Here is a 20372-nt window from a genome sequence, read left to right on the forward strand (position 1 = left end):
CCAAAATGGGGAATCATATTATTACTAAATAAATGCAATGTTTTAGTACTGATTAAAATAATAATTAGAAGTAGGAGAAAATGTGAGTAGATATTTAGGTTATGATTCCAATGTGTGTTTGACAAAACTATACATGATGATTATCATTCAACGCAACTAATTAATTAGTCAAAGCATTAAATGAGCCAAGTAGTAAATCACTCTCATCTTCATACATTAAAATTTTGGGATCATTAATAATAAATTAATTAATGCGTCTGGCGAGTCTACATTAATTAATTAATTACCTTCATCTGCCCGGCTTTAATTGTTTGTTCTCATTTTCCTAATTCTACTACTACTCCTACTAATATTTTTCTTAACAGATTTCAGATATTCACGCCTTCTTTCCTTTTCACTTTTTTTTTGTTCAATTTATGTTTTTGTCTTTTAGTCAAATTGTTTAGTGGTGAGGTTGAGGTACCATCAATTTTTCCTGGCAGGTGAACTAAATCCAAATTGCTATTGATTTCACGTTATTGTTTCTCTTTTTTTACTCTGACCTATTCACAAACTTTCCTCCATTGTGCATTCAAAAAACAAAACATAGAAACCTCCTACCTTATCACCGAATTTAAGGTCGTCTTTGGCAACACTAATTTTCTTTATCAAATCAAAATTCTATTTTGTAATATAATATTTACCATAGCTTTTAAATATTTTATCAAATGTTATGTACTCTAACATTTTAGTATTCCATATTTAGATTGTATTAAATTTTTTGATAATCATATTCATTTTTTTTTCTCCAAATTCAGCTAATTAAATAGCTATTTTTACCGAACAATTTTGATTTAGCTCCTACATTTAATAACTATTAAAACTAGTATTATCGTAAATGTGTGAATATACATAAATATTGCTCATATTTGATATTTTAATAAATATTGTATTAACATTTATATTATGTGATTCAATTTATTTATTTATTTTGATTCCAATTGTCTATATTTACATAAAATTTAATATAATTCAAATATAAAAAGTAATAAAACTAGAAGAGAAATATATGCAGGAAAAAAGAATTCACTGAGACGAATCGTAGAATAAAAACCCACATGAATACCTGTCTGGAAGGACATAATCAACGGTGTTGAGAATCTAGACCTAAGAGTAAATTAATCAAATTTGAATTTAATATTAGACTTATAATAAGTTGGACTTACCTTTTAACACAATATAACCTAAGTTATTTTGATCGATTCACCATTCATATTATATACCCTTTTAATTAGTTTTATTTATCCTGACTCTGGATTACTCGAAAGCTTCAACAAACGGGGTTTCTTCTCTTTAGAGGGAGGACAGTCCATGGAGAATGGCCCCCACAATTGCAATTCATAATGGGTAGTAGTTCCATAATTCCATTCCCTATGCCCAAAAAGATAAAAGAGCATTGTTTTAGATGAGGGGACACTGTACAGTTGGAAAGTGGTTCTCTGTGTCGTTCCGGTTAAGCAAGCAATCAAATAAAAAATAAAAATAATGTGCACTACTAAACAATATAGAAGAATTTATGGATAGTCTTCCTTCATAATCATAAGAGATTTGGCTAGACAATTTTGCTTTAGGTACACGTATAAGCAAGCATGACTTCATTTCTGGAAAGAGTGAGGAATTGAAATTGAGTTGCTCATAAGTCGATTGGTTTTAACGAAATTCCAGTTTAAAATTAAAATCAAACAATTATTTTCCTTTTTAATTTATTATTTTTTTAGACAGTTTAATAAAACACCAAATTATAATAAACGGAAAAAACAGATAGTCTTTGATTTTACAAATATTTTTCTTTTCACGTTTCAAAATTAGAATCGCTAATTCTAGTTTCAAACAAATAAAGAACTAAAACCAAATCTATACACTTTATTTCAGTTTTGATTTAGAACAAAAAATAGTTGGTCATAATTTGATTTCGGTTGGTTCTGAGCAATTTGGTTCCAATTGAATTTCGATTTAAAATTGAACCAGGTCATGGTGATGCCTAGTACTAAAACATTTCGTTTTATTGTATGTTTATCACTTTATTATGATCTTTGCAGGAACGGCAATTGGGATAAAAGTTTAATTCATGCATTATCCCTTTTTTTAGCATCGACGAGAAACTCTCGTGCCATTTCAACCAAACTATCAAGATAAAATCTAACCTGTCTTGTCTTATCCTTTAGCCTTTTCTTTCTTCCTTTCCTCTGAAAAAAAAATGTTAAACACATAGTTTGTGGATATATATACATAAATGAGTTATATAAGTAGACAAAAATAATTATTATTATTTCTATATAAATAATTTTGAGCATTTTCTCATCAACTCATTCATTTATTTACCAAGACTAAATATCATTTCTAAACTATTTTAAGTGTCTATTCATGTTCGAGATTTACATCAAAAATTAATTCTTAGACACTGATTTTAAAAATCAAATCATGATCAACACATTGAAGTCTAAGATGTATATCCACTGGGGTATTGATGTTACACACGTATTTTTAATGTGAAGAAAAGATTATTAGCAAAGGAATAATGGGGCTGTGCTTGAAAGGATTAATTGAACGAAAAGGTATTTTTTTAAAAAAAAAAAGTTGGTACTTTTATTTTTAATATAGTATTACCATACGAATGCCCATCATTTCTCACTTCAAATATGCACCCACAGCTCTAATAACCGGGTATCACCTAATTCCAAAATAAATCAAATCTATGTCCTTTTGATATTCAAACAAGAAAAAGAACTGACCAAATCGAAATAGTTTTTGCAGTGGACAAAAAGTTGTATTGAAATAGTGAATTGAAAAGGCTCTTAGGGAGATGATAGTTTTATGAAGGTATGAAATGAAAAGGCTGAATGCAAAAGGAATGTCAATTGTCAAAGAGGTGTGGAATCAACATTCACCTACTGATTCTATTCTACTACACAACATATTGAAGATTGAGAAGACAAGACACAATCCGCCGACTGTTGTCTGCTATTAAAAATTTATTCTAGAATCAAATTCTATACTTTCACCCTGTCCAATGCCTCCAAATCCCAATTTATTAGCATTTAAGTATGATTCCATTCTCTAAGAACACTGAAACGGCTGGCTCCAAAAAGACAGATTTGGGGCAATTTCAAGGGTGCATAGGAATCGTAGTTGCACGTTTGATTTGGCATGGAAAGCGCTAAGTTGAGTGTGACTTCTCTGCTCAATATTGACAATATTGACTTTTTTTTCAAGTCTAGACAATTACCTAATGAACTTTGTTTGTATTTGGTTGACTTTTACTGCTCTTCACTTGCAGTTATGGCTGTTCTAAATCACAGATGGGGACCAATTACCAAATCAAACCTCTCCCAGGTAACAAGTCAGCTTTTGCTGAGGCCTGGCTGATATCAGGGTTTAATGGTCAATATACACTGCTCAAAAAGAAGTTGTAAAAGCCGGCCCAATATGTAACCAGAAAATGGGCCTCACTTACTATGGCTCGACTAGATTTGCATTTCTTTTATGAAATTGAGATCTATCTCCAGAATAGAAAAACAATGTGAAAATCAAATTGAACATTCTTGGTGGAAGAAAATCAAGCAGACTTACGAAAATGGTGATTGCAAATGGTATTGTTTACATCATATTCCTTCTTCTGCTGCGCCCATAAGACAATAATCTAGTTATCACTAATCAGAATGTTGAAAACATGACCAGTATCCTAAAATGAAATTTTGATACCAAATAATCTAGTTAAACCTGGCAATTCTGAGGTTTCTGCTCGAGTTGTTGAGCACTCTGAATCTAAATGGTGTACTGTTGCAATGAACTGTGCATAAAACATATAAAGATGTTAACTGTTTGATATTTTTTAATCTTGGAAATGTCATCTAATTTTCTTCTAAGCGGTGATTGGCTAATGTAAAAAACATACTTGTGACCTCCATAGCAAATTTTATCATGGTTCAAGATGGAATATGCAATTTCATTTCTGAAAGGATACAAATGTCTGGTTACTTTGACATAAAGATGATAACATCTCTTACCTTTCCATTGTTTGCTGCAATGCTTGAATCATGAACTGCAGATTGAAGTTCGGAGCAAGGCGAGTGCGATGGAGAAGTAGAAGACTGCTGATTGATCATTTCAAAAAGTTTTATTATTCTTTTAGCACAGTAACAATAAACAAGTTCATTAATTTGCAACAACAACTCTACTTGCCTCTGACATACAAGAGTCTAAATGATTTTTTTCTTGCTGGAGGTTCCCGACCGAGTGCTGCTCTTGACATGTAGGTGAAGCTGCATAAACAGTTTAATAATCTGTGCTTGGTACATGTCTCATGTTTTCGTTTTTGAATTTCAACTTGAATTATTTCTTTGCAGTACACACAGAGGCATGTCACCTTTTAAAATCATTTTGTGTTTGAAAAGCAACAGTTATTTGCAAATTAAGTTTAGGACCCATTTCTGGGAGCTACTTCTCAATTTGCAAATACCATTGTGCTCAATGTGATAAGTTTCTGTCTGTAAATAATACATCTATTTTAATATCTTCCAAAATGCATACAGGCTATCGAGTATACACACCTTAAAGTAAAAATATAAACATTTACAGACATCCTATTCCTAGGGTCTTCAATTGCTAATCTCTAAATCAGTGAAAATAAAATGAAGGAATAGCATACCTAGATTTTCTGCAGCACCCATTCTGCAAGCCTTATGTAGAGATGCTTCTCCGATGTCTATGACATCTGCTTCAATCCTGGTCAGCCACTTACAATACAAATAGTTTCATGTGTACGAAACAGCATTTGGATAAAAGCATAAGTTATAATGCTTGCATACCGCACAAGTTCAAAATCTGTCTTCAAAAAAGCATAAGAGACCTACTGGAGATGTTCAAGGATTTATTTTGTTTCAAAGACACTGCCAGAATTGGTTTTTTTTTTTTTTACCACACGAGAAATTTGTAATACTCTAACTTATCTGATTACTGAACTGAAATAAATAGGGTTGATGTTTTTTTTTTTTTTTGCCCTTAACTCTTTTAGCTTCAATAAGAAATGTAAATTAATCAACTCAAAATTGAAAATCCTCCATTATGAGGGCATTGATGTTCCCAAGAAGCCTATTCAGTTACCTATTATCTTCATCTACCACAACCATTTGACAGTCTTCTTGACATTCCAGTGCGGAGGAGAACACTCTTTTGTCCTGTCATTCAATTAAAGGAAATTTTAGCCACAGAAGAAAATGAAATCAAGTTAAACTAAGTCATAAAGTTATCCATGAAAGCTCCTAGACAAATCATAAGATAAGAAATACTGAGGTTTAGAGGTTACACCAAAATCCATGGATATGATATACTGATAGACTAAACTCAGCATAGTAAAGAAGTAAAGTCCACAGCCAAACAACTTTATCTAGAGAATGGCCATACACCTGCTTTAAATCAAAATCTAGAAATTTCAAGGAACCATAAAATAGCCACATTTTCGAATAGAGCTTTTCTTATGGGCAATGATATTATTGTCTTGTCAGCTCATCAAGGGTAAATGTCTATAAGTTAAATGCCAAAAACATGTACTGGATAATTTCTCACTAAATGGTTCAAATGGTTCTTAGGAATGAATGCAAATGACAGATTAAATTTGTGGGTGAATGCTCATAGAAAAAATGAAAACCTTTTCTGACCTCTTCATCCATATCTATAACAGTCTCCTTAACCTTCTGTAATATTAGTGCTAACTTCCTCACTTCACAATGTAAAGCCTGATTGTTCAAAAAAAACAATAGAGGTCAGTGAGCACGAAAAAGCTGAAGTGAAAAATAAACAGCCAACAGTCTCAAATACTGACCTCTTTTTCACAAATCAGATTCTGGATTACTGCATCCTTTGCTAATAGAGCATTCTGAAAGTGAGGCTAGTTAAGACCACTCATAAGAAAATATTTTCAGCTAAAATTAAAAAAAATTTCATTTGGAATCTAGAAGTTAGGCATAGCATAGCAAGCATGGATATATCTCCTATTTGAGTTTGATTACTGTTCCTAATTTTTTCTGCTTCCAGCTGTGCTTCTAGCTCTGAAATAATGTTGTCTCTCCTTTTGAGCTCATCCTCATTGTTTTTTAGTTGATTTTCAAGGCAATGGACCTTTTCTGCAAAAGAACAGAGTGAATTAGACATAACTGGATCTTGACTTTGTTAATTAAATAGTACCTGGACAATTGAAGTATTTCGAAAGGTTTGAAAGTGATTAGAAATGAATGAATCAAACATTCAGGTTTGACCAAGGAGCAACAGATAAAAGAAATGCTAACAGCTAGTCTTAACGATGATCAACTGATAACATTCAAGAGTATATAAACATTGAGATGAAAACAAAATAAGATGCAAATTCTAATTTATGTAGGTGAACTAGGATGTGAAGTTACCAACAAATACTTTCTCAAAAGCAGAGACTGTATCCATCTTGCTCCTTAAGCCAGCCACTGAGAATAGCAACGAAGTTAATAAGAACTTCATATTAAAGATTTCCATTTGATTATGAATACCCTATGCTGGAAATAAACATTCTGATACATCTGGAACCAATAACGGTTGAGAAAGCTACGTGCCTACATCCTCTTTTTCAATCACAAGGAGTTGCACTTTGTTCACAACTTGCTTGATTAAGAATGCTTCCTTTTCTATAGAATCAAACAATGATAGGTGAGAATTCAGTTTTTCTGATAGGAGACTGAGCTTTCTATCTCTAGCTTCAATTGCACGCTTCATCTCACAAGTTGTTTCCTGCTCATAAATATCAAGTCAGTAAACAATATATCATTTAAATATGTTCCTAAATTATAAGGTAAATCAATAGCATAAGTTACTCTTAGATTTATTGAGCTTCACAACAGTTTCTGACAACAATTCCAGCTCTTAGAAAGAACACGATAGAACTAATTTCAGCCTTTATTAATTAAATTGATGGCCCCCATTAATGATAACCTTCAAAAATACCATAATTTTCCATATAAGAAAAAAAGGCATAAAAAAGAAGGATTCTTTTCTTTTAAAAAGTGAAAAAGGTGATAGGACTGAGTTCATGAAAAATGAAGTAACCATGTGTGAAGGTCCAATAGTACTATAATAGGCAGTAAATAAGCTAAAAAATAAAAACTAGATCTCAAGACATTGGAATTCTGGAGTTGCTTAAAAAAAAAAATCAATATAGTTTCTGGAGTAGGCACAAAAAAAATCAATAAATGTTAATAAATTATGTACCGCCAAATTTATCATCATCAAAGAACATTCAATTATGCAAGATTCTTCACAACGCAATTCTTCAGGCACCACACAGACGAACAAGAGGAATAAATAAAAGAACACGCGTATTCAGCTTTTCCTAACATGCCTCATAAGCATTCACGAAATTTTCCCTCGATTGAAGCAGGGTTTGTATTGTTCCCTGCAACTCCTTCTGTCTATTCTCAAGCAAAGCATTGTCGTTTTGTAGGTAATTCACCTATTTTAAAAAAATTACAACCACTGTCAATTGGCTAAAAAAATTAGTTAACACGCAGATTTAGTTTCTAAGGAGCATTTCCACAAACACATAGACAGACTAACCTTTCGTTCGAGCTTTTGGTGCAACTCGTTGGAGGAAGCTAATTCCGTTTGCAATTCTTGCAACTTCCTCCCATATTCCTCCTCGGTTTGCTTCTGTTTCTGTCTCCACAAATTATCAACTTCTCAAAGAAGTAAAATTGAAATCGAGTGGAAAAGTAAAACAAGTGTAGCAGAACCTGAATCAGAATGCGGCATTGTTCGGTAGCAGAGTGTTCTCTTTCCTATATATATTATATCCCATAAATAACCAAAATGATCAGAGAAGATAGACAGGGAGAGAGGTTAAAACGGTTATTGAAAGTCTTACTCTGAGATCTCGAAGTTCTGTGGTCAGGGCCTGAAGCTGGAGCTTGAATTTGGAAAGCTTTAGTAACTCCATTTCCCTCCAAAAATATAAGGTTAATACGTGCGTCTTATCAAATCTGTAGCCAAAAAAAAAAAAACCGAAAAAAGGGAGAGGGTGACTTCTTTTATCTGGACAACCCGTCGTTTGCTTCCGCAAACGGCTGCTTTTTTGATTGTTGTAAGGCCAATGCATGTAGTTTCAGTGAACGACAGACAATGGCGCTGTTAACAAATGACTGTCGCTTTTTTTTTATTGTAAACGACAAGCGCAACGTGCCATTTTTTGCGAATGAGCCGTCAATTTCAACTAACGACTAAAATCCAGTCGTTTCTAGGAAATAAACGAATTTTCATTTTCCTGTATGCGACCAACACCCACAAGTAACTTATCAATAGAGAATAGACAGTTAACAGAAGACGGCGATTTTTTATGACAGTGGTTGATGGTTTGTCGTTTATATGAATCCAGCGGTGATCATAACGACAACTTCTTCTTGTCGTTCATAAACAATTAAGTGCAGAACGGGGCCGGCACGTAAAAAGCCCAGAACTATGCCGATTTTATTATTATTATTATTATTATTATTATTATTTGAACTACCTAAGCTTAACCAGTCTGTAGGAGTTTAGGTTATGCCAATGCACAGCTGGTAACTCCATCGTTTTTCAGGAAATTAAGGGTAGCGTTTGGTTAATCAGATCCTAAGTAGGCTCAATTTCTTCAATTACATTTTGAAACTATTTCTTAAAATGAGCATTCAATTCAACCGAATTAAATCACTCCTAACTAAAAAAACCAAATTTCAAATAAGCAGAAAGCAAACTAAATAGGCATGAAAAATCAAATAGAACTATTTTCAATTTTTTTTATAGAGAATATGATTAAACCAAAATATCTAAAATTAAATAACCGATTTAATTGAAGAATCAAATTGAATTGACCGAAAATAACATCGAGTTTAGGCAGAAATTTGCATATTTTACTTGTAAAAATCAGGAAAAACGTATATATATTCATGTGTTGACCCACGTATATATTAAATTAATTATAAATAATATTTTGATTCAAACGAGAGTATTTTTTATCATACATTGAGAGAAAAAAAAGGACAAAATATTAACTTTTTAAAAAGACATTTTTTTTATTTATGTTGTATTTAGACTATATTAATTTTATAAAAATAATTACTAAAAGATGTAGGTTAACACACAGTAGTCATTTATTATATAGAAATAAGTGAATCATTCAATTCAACTACCAAAAAATTAAAATTTTGATCTTAAAGTTTAAATGTTAGAATGACTTGCAGGTTATAAAAGATTTTCAATTCTCTATAGAGACAATGCAAAACAAAGAAATTGAATAAACTTTTTTCAATTTACACTAACGTTTTATTTTTATTTATTTGAATCATATATCAATTTAATTTGATAAATCATATTTTGAGAAAATAGTAGAAGGATTCTGATATTAAAATAAAACTTTTATGTTAAATGGCTCGAGTGATTGACAGCTTATAGCCGGTTCGATGGATGTTGACATTCAGATTAAACGTTGGTGTTTGAGATTTAATACTTGCTAGGACCACAGTGCTTTCCTACAGTTGTGGTAGCAGCGGACCAAAACTGTCCCTAAATTAGGTCTCTATAGCCCATTTGATTTTCCTTTCATTGTTGTTATAGTTGGCAGCCTGTCACAATTTCCATCGTTTAATTTTTTTTTTTTTTTAAATCATTAATTCTTAATCTCGATAAATTTGAATGCCATTTCCCAGCTAATAATGGTAATTACTGCTAAATAGCGCATCCACAGTCTTTAGAAGGATACCTACCTACTATATATGCAGCTTTAAGCTTTTATACTATGCATTTTTGCCTCAAAGTTAGATGAACCTACCATTTTTTTTATTGATATATAAGCAACGTTTAATCATAATAATCATTTAGCTTATATTCAATAAATTATAAGATATTGCATTGTAATCGATTTATTTTCCTTTTAGCGTAGAAAGAAAGGACAATAAATATTTATGCTCTCACTAAATTAGTGAAAACACTTATGGTCGAAAGAATTTAAACTCGAGACCTCTTACTCTCACTCATACCACATATGATTGGCATGAATTATAACGTACAAACCTCATATAATAATTTAAAAATAAAACTCAGCCACCATTGAGCTATCACTTAAAATTTCATTTGTTCCAACTAAAATTCAAAACACTGTGTATTGTAATTCATTTTAAATTCACATCTACCAACTTAATAGTTTGGTGTTTATCTCATAAGATTATCGCAACTCAATTATTAAAGACCAAATAAATTTGAAAATGAACAGTTGAGGGACTCTTTCATATGTAATAAATGTCTAACAACTAGTGGCCTAGGTGACCAATTCCCTTTAAAATTTCAATTTACACATTTTTCTTTTCAGAAGTTCATTAGGAGAGAGCTTTTTTTTTTTTTTTTTTTTTTGGCATGAGAATTGTTATTTGTTAGTATTATTAAAAGTAAATCCAGCAGCCTCCATCAACAGAATGGAAAACTTACCATTTTTGGTAATTAATCACATGAAGTGGGGCTTCATTATAATTCTTTGGTGCTAGACAGTGAAATTGCCACCATTTCTTGTATTCTTCCACGTGTAATTCCCTTCAAAAGAAAAATATTCAGATGACGATTAGACACACCAATTTCCTTTTTTCCACGTGCTCAAAATACAGGGTTGTAATTCTTTTCTCTGCTTTGTTATTGATCCAACGGTCTAGAATTGGCCATCAACATCCAATGACATAAATTTGTCCAAATGATTTGATACTTCATATAACGTCTTGAGCAAGAAGCAATCTAGTCTTTCTAGTGCCTATATATGCCTAGCCAAATTAGATATCCAAATGGGAAGGTTGGCAAGACCTATATATATGATTGGCTTCAATGTAAAACACAGTTCACATCCACCATTCTTTCACAAAGAGCCAACTCACTTCTTAGATTTTATTTTGGGAACCCAAAGGATAGGCAAAAAAGCCTATAGGGGAAGTTAAAAACACCTTTCATAAAGAGAAGTACACTAATCCAGAGGAGATTTAGCATTAGCCCATGTTTGGTTATCCAAATTCAATATTTCTATCCAAAAGATGTTGTTAATTAAAATTAATTTTTTGAATAATGAATCATCATCGATGATAATAAAAAGTTCATAGGGAACTCAACTTTCGATTACATAACTGAGAGTGAATTGTATTCCAAACGAACATTATTTATGAAATTAAGGATAAAAAAATCTAGAATGGTCGTTGTTAAAAGGGATTCACTGGTTTACATATATAATAACTTGAAAGGAAATATAATTTTGACAATTATATATAGTTTTTATTATAAATTCAAACCACTCTTTAATTGGTCAATGAAACCAATATTAGGGCAAGTTCCACAAAATGAGCTATTTCGGTGGCCGTTGACTATTTTAATAACATTTAGTTGTCTGAGTAGTTATTAGCTGTTCAAGTAATTTTTCATAAAACGCTAAAAGTTAAACATTACATGACTTAACCTTTTATAAAATAATATATTAACTTCTAAAAGCCAATACAAATATTGTATTATTAAATATTATAAAAAATAATGTTTAATATTTTGATGGGCAAAAACTACTTAAAATTTTGTTTTCCTAGTTTTGTTTGCACCGTGCTCTAGCCAATTGAGGTGGCAATAGGAGATACAAAATTACCCACATGTGGTTTTCAAGCACGTGAAAAACACATATTTCATCTGCTGGCAATTGGATTTGGGCTTACACTTTTTCTGTACTTTGCTCAGATGATATGTCCAGCTGGCTTCTCTACAATGGCAAATTTTCAAGTCACGTGGATTTACCAAAAATGGTCTTCTTGAAAGAAAGCAATTACGTTGTTTCTTTCCCTTGAAAATGAATGGTTGATGACTGAGCTGCTGATGAGGTAATTTTGGAGCATACATAGAACAATTATGTGATTGCCTGTTTTATGATAGAGAAATGTAGGTATTTATGTAAATAAATCACCAATTGTAACTCGCTTGCTAGTTGCTGCTTCAATCAATTCTAAGGTAGCTCACATTAATTATCCAACAATAAACTAAATCATATTCTTATTTTTACAGTGTAAAAAAATTTCATTAAACCTATTATTAATCTGCCGAAGCAAATTTGCAATTTAATTCATCCAATAGGATTAATTTTATTTTTTTCTCTTATAGGTACAAGAGAGAGTGGAAGAAAAGATAGAGAGCGATTTCAATCGCGGCTCGGTTCATATGATTATAGAAGAATCCTATCGTTAAGCTAAGCTTAAACCATAAATAATTAAACATAATTTGCAATATTTATGTATATTAATAATTCATCTATTAAGCTATTAATAGATGAATTGGCTCACAGGTTGTTTGAGTTTGGTTTAAAAAGTAATTGTGATCCGTTTGCCAGAACCGAGGGGTCTTTCTGTGGAAACCTCCACGAACAATCGTCGTTTTTTGATGGTTTTTCCGCTTCTCACAGCTGCTCTTTTCACACCTCCGGATATCTGGTGCCAAATCGTCGCCCGTTTCCTTATTTCTTTGATAATAGAGTTGGCTATCTTTGTGGCTGAAAAGATTTGATTGGAACCGAGTTATGTTAAATTATTGTTATTATAGTTATTGAGCTTTATCAACAATGAGTCTTAACTTAAATTTAAGCCTCTGAGTTATGTTCAAATTTAAAATTTCTAAACTCATTAGAACCTTCGTTGCCCGGTAAATTTAGGTTCGACTGAGCTTTTTTACTTCTGTAATTGTAAATTAATGGTAATGAAAATGGCGGTGATGTTGGTATGTTTTGGATGGTCTCCGTTCTTAGAAGTTGGCCCCTATCCAAATAGCTCAGTGCATACTTTGCTTGGTAGCATCTATGGCCATCTCTCTACAGAACCAGTCAAAAATCAAAATTATTGAATTCCACAGAATAGGGTCAAAAGTTTATTGATCGAATATGTCTTTTCCAATTGAAAGATATCTGCTCTCATGGCATCAGATACTTCCATTCATTTTGAGTTTTTCCTATATGTATAAAATCTTTCTAATAAAAATCTTTAAGTTTTAGGTAATCTAAAAGAAAAATAATTAATTTCTGAAAAGAAAAAGATAATTACGCAGTTTTTAAATTAAAAAAAAGTAGCTAATCAAGCGTTCCATCACAAATAAATATAAAAATATTCAAAGCGTAATAGATATATCTCTGTTACTTTCCTCAATTCTTTCTCTTGTGAATTTTGGATTCCAATACAGTTAGATTGTGAAATGAGAAATATATAATAATAATAATAATAATAACTATCATATTTAAATTAAATTTAGCTACTAATTAATATTAAAATTAAAAATTTAGATTTTCTCGAATTATTTTTACTAGCATACGAGAGATTTGAACATTTGCACAATACAAAATTTTATTAATCAATAATAATAATAACAATATCAATAACAACCTTAAACTTTTTTTCAATTTTTTTTTAAGAAATTTTTTCACCTATTTAAAACTTAAAAGAAAAAAAAAAAAATCAGATGCCTACTCCAACCACGAGAGGATTGTATAAAATATGTTACCTTTAGTGGGCCAAGGAAATAAATAAGATAAAGATAAACATATAGCCAAGTTTGGAAACAACATTTTTGATAGTGGACCATTGAATTTGTGGGCCTCCTTCTTAAACCTGGGATTATATCCAAATCAAGAACTAAAAACCATCATCATCTCTAACTTTATATTAACATCACAATCATAAACATTAAACAATGATTAGTCATTATTAATAATCTATTTACTAAAATGAAAATCATGTGCTAATCAAAACCAAATTCAAAAATATCATTACTCTAGAATATTTCATTCATTCATTCATTTTTACTATTTAAAATACTTCAATTTGTTTCTGTATATACTTTCTGCAAACTAAGCTAAATGACCCCCCATGACCCATCAATCAAATTAAAAACCCAATAATGCCCTTACTACTTGTTGAGTAAGCATCACCGTTGATCATTTAGAAACAGGTTAGATATTAAAAGAAAAGTAAGCTAATCCGACGGTGTGGAAGTGAGAGAGAAGTGTTCGATAGACAAGAAAATAAAAAGAGAGAGCTGGATCCTCCGAGAAAACCTCACTGGAAGTGACTTAGTTTGCAACTCCCGAGGTCTCTTTCTCTGTCTCTGTTTCTCTCTCTTTTTGTAATAGTGAGTGAGTGGTGGCACAGTGCGCACCAACCTCCATTGTCTAAGGAGATCGCACACACAAACACAGACACCTAGTCTCCTTTTTCTTTCTCTGGATTTGCTTTTTTTCTCGTTTGTTTGATACATAGCTTTCGCTTTCCTTTAATGGGTTCTGCTTCTTTTTTGTGAAGCTACTTAAAAGCTGCTTCATTTCCCTTTTTTAACGAACCCATTGAGTTTGACACGCAATGCTCCCTTAACGAACGTGAAAAAGATTGTAGCTTTTGGTTCAATTTGAGTTGGGATACGAATCGTTTAGGTTTGGTGGGGATATTTATATGGATCCGCCGGCGATGATGAATAATGGGTCGTATAATTTGGCTGAGATCTGGCAGTTTCCGGTCAATGCAAACGGGAGAGGTCAGTTTGGACAGAGCTTGAGTGGTCAGTTTGGGGATTCGAACGGGGATATTTTGCGCAATGATCCGATGAATTTGGAGCAGAGAGGAACTCGAGGTGGCGGCGGTGGAAGAAAACGCCGCGATGTAGCGGAGGATGACTCTGCAAAGGTCTTATCTTCAAGCAATGTCAATGGCAACGGCAACGGCAACGGCAACAGAGTGGTATTTGTTTTTTTATTTTATTTTATTTTATTGAATGATCTCCCTAACCTTTTTTTGTTGTATTTTTGATTTATTTAGATTATTCAAATTTATCTTCATTTTGGTTGTCTAATAATGAAGAGTTAACATGTTGATAAAGAAAGAGTTGTCTCCTTGTTATTGTGTTTCCAATGTAAACTTTAAGTGCTTTTTGAGGTTGTCTTTTTAGCTGTCCATTTATTTTTGTGAGTGAATTCAATTATTGATCTAAATTAGTAATCACACTTAATTAAGTTGACTCAGAATTCAATTTATCACCTAATCAAACTTGGGAATTTCTATCCTTTTATGTAGAAATGATCATCTAGAATGTTTTCCATCAATATAGCTGGGTGCAATTAAATTTTTGTAAATTACAGATTTTATAATGAATCAGAGTTTTTTTTTTTTTTGGGTGATATTTTTATCTTTTGTTTTGTAATCTGAATTGGGCAGAATGATTCAGATGCTAAACGGCTTAAAACATCAGGAAATAGAGACGAGAATCATGATTCTAAAACTGAAGCCGAACCCAGTTCAGGCAAGCCTGTGGAACAGAATACTCAACCACCAGAACCACCTAAACAAGATTATATCCACGTACGGGCGAGAAGGGGTCAAGCTACTGATAGCCACAGTCTAGCAGAAAGAGTAATTTTCTTTAATTCTCTTAAACTTTAATTCATCTGTAAAAACTAAAAAGAGGAAAAAAATATTACTAAGAAGTAGTAGCTACTAAGAGAGATTGGCAAGAAGCTTAGATCCAAGAGCTTATGTCAGTTTCTTTTTTGTACTTCTATTGTGCAGATGTGTTTTGATTCGTAAATCTATGATATAAAATTTTCTGATGAAAACTGTTGTGCAAACAGGCTAGGAGAGAGAAGATAAGCGAAAGAATGAAAATTCTTCAGGATTTAGTCCCTGGTTGTAACAAGGTATGGTGTTTGAAATTTTCTTACAGTTCATATTGACGTAGTCCCAGAGCAGCTGCAGGTTTGGTCTGTATAATAGTCTGATAACAATATCCGTGGAAGTGGAAGTGTATATTTTGCTTAATCAATTTTGTCGCGTAGTCTGTGATAGAGTTCTAGTAAAAACAAGGTTCAAGCTTGCTGCTCTGCTGTAAATAGTACAATTACCAGGTTTTACTTTAGAGGGCTGTTTCCTAAGGTTGGTTTCCTGACGCAGGTTATTGGTAAAGCACTGGTCCTTGATGAGATTATTAATTACATCCAATCGTTACAACGTCAGGTTGAGGTATATATCCTTACTTTCCATAAGTATTGACTGCCCTAAGCTGTTCTATTTTGAAAGAAATTAAGCCCTACAAATCATTGGAAATTGCAGTTCCTGTCTATGAAGCTTGAAGCAGTAAATTCAAAAATGAACCCAGGAATTGAAGCATTTCCTTCTAAAGATGTAAGTCCCTCTTTATCTAATTTACTATTATTGGATTTCCCTTTTCTTTTTCAGATTGCACCTGTATTTCTAAATTATTGGTGGTTCCCATCATGGTTGAACTGCCTTTAGAATTACAGATTTGTTTAGCTTATTTCTTGTTACATTACAGACAGAAAATACAACAGGATAGCCGAGTCCTGAACAAAATGTTAAACATTTGATGATGAATTTCTTTTCTTTGCCTTGAATAGTAACTCTTTTCTACAAATCAATTTTTCATTTCAGTTCGGACTAACTTTTGATACAACTGGGGTTGCATTTGGATCACAAGCCACAAGGGAATACAGCCGCGGTGCATCACCGGAGTGGTTGCATATGCAGGTTGGCAGTGGTTTTGAAAGAACATAATGATATGAAAAGACAACATCAATAGTAATAAGAGCATCATCAAGAAGCACTTCTTCTTCCTTCAGTTGCTGTCAGAATATATACCCTCACTATGTTAAATCAAAGACAGGGAACATATTTCCGTTTCAACATCATACTCGGAGCTGTCCTTGCTGTCTAAAAGGCTGGTCAAGTTATTATCTAAACATCTCCATTCATTTGTGTGCTGGAAAATGATTCTTTACTCCATATATTTCTTCCCCAGGCTTCAACGCCATTCTCTATACGAAAAACTCGAATACTGCCTCCTAGAGTTGGGTATTGCTCTTGTAAAAGAAAGTTGCTTGTTCAAAATTGCTAATGTTTACATATTGTATAAACCTTTGCTTCAGAATCGGGCTTGTTGTGAAGCTGAAGCTTGTTCAATAAAGTAAAGCCTTTAAGAGCTCTGTATCTGTAGAACTCCCAAGTTGATAAATGCTAATGTTTATGTTATAACATTGTTAAGACTATATTTCTGACTAACTTGTAATTCTCTTTTGAAATATTTCAAGATGTTATGCCTTAAAATGCAAGTCAAAGAAGATTTACGAATACACTGCATTAGAACAGTCAAATTGTCATCAAGATCCTATATCCAAGCAAACATTATGTCCGTAGTGTTTTACACTTGACCAGCCAACGGCCAAGCAACCGCACTAGCCTAAATCCATCGTGGCCCATTGGGAACAAATATGTCACATAAATTGACATGAATATTTGAAGAACTTGTCAAATTTACCCTTTCTATTATTCACAAATATAACAGAATTTATCATAGCTGTTTCTATTTTTAGCGTGTCAAGATAATTGTGGGATTGGTGTGTTTTTTGAAAGGGAATACTCTGAGTCTCTGAAGTCTGACCATTAGGGATACTAGGCCATTGGCTGTGTGCTTCCGAAGGAACTTCCACCCTGGTTAAAAGTGTTCCCGCTTGATTGGAAAAAAGAAATGGCTGCCCATATGACACGCAGAATCAAGATTACAGTGAAGACAGTGGTACCGAGGGTGCAAACCACCTGCAATAAACATCAGTCACCATTTGTCATATAAGTTGTCAGCTCATTTTGTTATCCTGGTATCAGCACTTCTATAACCACAAAAACGATCTTCTAATTCTGAGAGTATAGACTATAGTATAGCTAACTAGTAAATAAATACTACTAATCAAATGCTTCCAATTTTCATTGACTTTCCAGGGGATCGTCAACAAACTCAATTTTGCCTCCAAAAGAATGACAAAACAGAAGCAGTTTCATTTCACTGCTGCTGCAACTTTTTGGGACTCCAATATCATTCCTTTTAAATGGAGCAAATTTATGCAATTTACTGCAAGACAGTTTATTTCTTTATTTCACTCGCATTATCAAAATGATTACATGATACACAGTGATAAGTTTAAGATCGTGTCCTATGTTCTCATATATACATGCAAGCCATGCAATAATTGCCTTTGCAACAGCAAAAGGCAGATAAACTACTAAGAATTTGCAAATCTAAAGTAAAATACCTCAAGAAGTGCTTTAACAATAGAAAGTGCAGCCAATAGCATAATCCCATCAACAGCAAAGGAAACCTGAATTCCCAAAACAGAAGAAAACAAAAGAAAAAGAGTATAAGAGCAAGCAAATAGCAACAGTTTCTGTTACGATTAACAAGCAGGATTATTAAAAGTTATTATCATCTGCTGTTTTTCTTCACCCTCTTTTTATGTCAGAAAAAGATTTTGGTACATTAATATGTAGAAATGCAGCAAACCAAATTCAACAGTAAAAGGATAAGAATCTACAAGGTGATTAAAATATGTCCTAATTCCTAAGTAGAAAACATAATAAACATAGCCTTGAAAAGGAGCCCTCGCTTTGGTAGTAATTATCACAAACACCACCAATACTGTCAAGCTTTTAACGTTTGGCAGCTCAATCAAAGGCCATCAGTAAATTATCTATCCATGATAAATAGGTTCCCTGTCAACTGCAACTTAAAGCAGAGGTCTATTACACTTTACTCATGTCTATAATTACTGTATCTCACTGAACTGCCATTTCAATTGCCCTTCACAATGGCCTCTTGGCACACCCCTTCTCGTCAGGAGCATGCTTACTGATGAGTGTGATAAATCTTTACATTATTTATCTTCGAATAGGAATGCATTTTTTGAAGGATCCTAGCTTTCGTGGGTCTCTGAGTTCCTTTTGATGACCTATGTTGGTTTAAGGGATATATATCTATATGATCCGATCGATTGCATAATAATGGAAATGGGATTTTTGGAAACTTATAAAGTTTTTCTGTTATGCCTTGATCAGTGGACCCATAAAATCCTTCAAATTTTATCTGATTGTGTTGGTAAATAGTAAAATCCCAAATTTGCAACTATGGCAAAGGAAGCAAAAACAGAGCAGCTAGTGTTACAAAACTTCTGCGAAGCTTAGAACATCTCCTTGTTCCTCCTTCACAGCCTACTCCATCATTCAATGCAATATCTGCTAAGAATACATCTCCCTTCAATTGTGACAACAAATAAAAAAAAAAAAAAAGGAAGAAAAAAAAAAGGACCAGAGCCCCTTACCCTTCCAATAAGAATTGAATATATGAGCCCACCAATTCTCATAACAATCCCCAATTTCTAGAAACCTTAAATTTGACATTCTTGATTGTCAGGGACACTAGTCTCCTTTGTTAACATTTCTTTCTTTCAAACATCCAACTAATTCAGAATATATGCATTTGCTCAGTTCAATTATCAAATTATTTATTGTAGGCACTGGCTTTAGCAACAGCAGCAATGTAGTTCAAGCATAAGTTTATTATTTTTTAAATTTATCAAGTGAAAAGAGGAATTGATAGTAAAGATTTGTAAAATCACTGTTCCAAGCTACAAGCAAGTGGACAGAACAAAATTGAGATTTCAATAATAACCAATGTTTTCCACTATATAGGAAACGTAAGTAAATTTACCAATTGGGGTGAAATTACTGAGGGCAAGATCGAGCGAGAAGCCTTCTTGGCACGCTTAGATACCTTCTTGAACATGCTTTGAAAGAATCTGATAAGCAAATCGATACTGCTTTCGGTCTCATCCCCATCACTGTCATCTTCGATGGTGTCATTATCATCAAAGTAAACTTCACCATCAATCTCCTCAAGCTCTTCACCATCTAGCTGAGAACATAAATCTTGATGGTGACAAAAATGCATTCAAGCGAAGTTAAAAACAAAAGGGAGAGAGAGAGAGAGAGAGGGAGAGGGAGATAGACCTTTCCATGGCAAATGATGATGTTAGGATTTCTGTAGAGAGTGGTGAGGTTATGGAAGCGGAAGTATTGGTGTCGAGGTTGTGAAAGTGATGAGTGAAACAAGAGTTTGGTGGGTTGGGAAGTGACAGCAGTGCATGACAATTGAGATGATGATAGTGGAGGTGCTACTACTGCTGCCATTTGGAGTTTCAGAATAAGATAAAAGGATGACTTGAGAGAAGATGAAAATCTCTTAGACTGGGCTTGCAATAAGCCCAGTCCACTTTCTAAATGGTTGGGTTGCATCTAATGGGAGTGGACTGGCTCCAGCCCACGAACAAATTCAACAGTCTAACGCCCAGTTATACCCGAAGAGGTGAAAACGATTGAATGAGGCCACCTGCCACTAGAGGTGAGTATTCTGTCCGGACTGAATAACCTAGCCAATATCGATAAGCTTTTTTAAGAATTCGATTA

General features: G+C 33.0%; 3 protein-coding genes across 11 annotated transcripts; 1 reads left to right on the plus strand and 2 right to left on the minus strand.

The window, feature by feature from the left end:
• Window positions 1-1056: 1056 nt before the first annotated feature.
• Window positions 1057-8239, minus strand: LOC105650192 (RUN/FYVE domain protein). Of its 9 annotated transcripts, none has more exons than XR_016320774.1 (17): window positions 7925-8236; window positions 7794-7838; window positions 7618-7716; window positions 7403-7513; window positions 6621-6795; window positions 6438-6494; window positions 6025-6161; window positions 5861-5920; window positions 5697-5774; window positions 5143-5216; window positions 4688-4764; window positions 4222-4301; window positions 4047-4133; window positions 3760-3829; window positions 3610-3679; window positions 2184-2225; window positions 1057-1410 (listed from the first exon to the last, which is right to left on the minus strand). XR_016320774.1 is itself a non-coding variant. In XM_089720940.1 (16 exons), exons 1-15 carry the CDS (start codon window positions 8153-8155, stop codon window positions 3642-3644), a joined length of 1413 nt encoding a protein of 470 aa, XP_089577066.1. In that variant the 5' UTR covers window positions 8156-8239; the 3' UTR covers window positions 1057-2225; window positions 3610-3641. The 9 variants fall into 9 exon arrangements, 6 of the variants coding, with proteins under 6 accessions (XP_089577066.1, XP_089577065.1, XP_089577067.1 ...); XR_016320775.1 differs by having other exon boundaries at window positions 3610-3658; window positions 7925-8235; XR_016320776.1 differs by having other exon boundaries at window positions 3610-3655; window positions 7925-8233.
• Window positions 8240-14011: 5772 nt separating this feature from the next.
• BPEP (transcription factor BIG PETAL P (BPE)) lies at window positions 14012-17128 on the plus strand. The gene is made up of 6 exons (XM_012236599.4): window positions 14012-14810; window positions 15285-15479; window positions 15698-15763; window positions 16017-16085; window positions 16176-16247; window positions 16515-17128. The coding sequence occupies exons 1-6, from the start codon at window positions 14526-14528 to the stop codon at window positions 16635-16637; spliced, it is 810 nt and encodes a 269-aa protein (XP_012091989.1). The 5' UTR covers window positions 14012-14525; the 3' UTR covers window positions 16638-17128.
• A 74-nt stretch (window positions 17129-17202) lies between these two features.
• On the minus strand, window positions 17203-20113 carry SHW1 (short hypocotyl in white light1). Its single transcript, XM_012236598.4, has 4 exons — window positions 19917-20113; window positions 19618-19821; window positions 18167-18232; window positions 17203-17675 (listed from the first exon to the last, which is right to left on the minus strand). The coding sequence occupies exons 1-4, from the start codon at window positions 20094-20096 to the stop codon at window positions 17532-17534; spliced, it is 594 nt and encodes a 197-aa protein (XP_012091988.1). The 5' UTR covers window positions 20097-20113; the 3' UTR covers window positions 17203-17531.
• Between the last annotated feature and the right edge of the window lie 259 nt (window positions 20114-20372).

This window comes from Jatropha curcas, chromosome 5 (assembly GCF_041381405.1).
Source record: "Jatropha curcas cultivar XTBG-Jc1 chromosome 5, XTBG_Jcur_1.0, whole genome shotgun sequence".
In the NCBI taxonomy this organism is placed as follows: Eukaryota; Viridiplantae; Streptophyta; class Magnoliopsida; order Malpighiales; family Euphorbiaceae; genus Jatropha; species Jatropha curcas.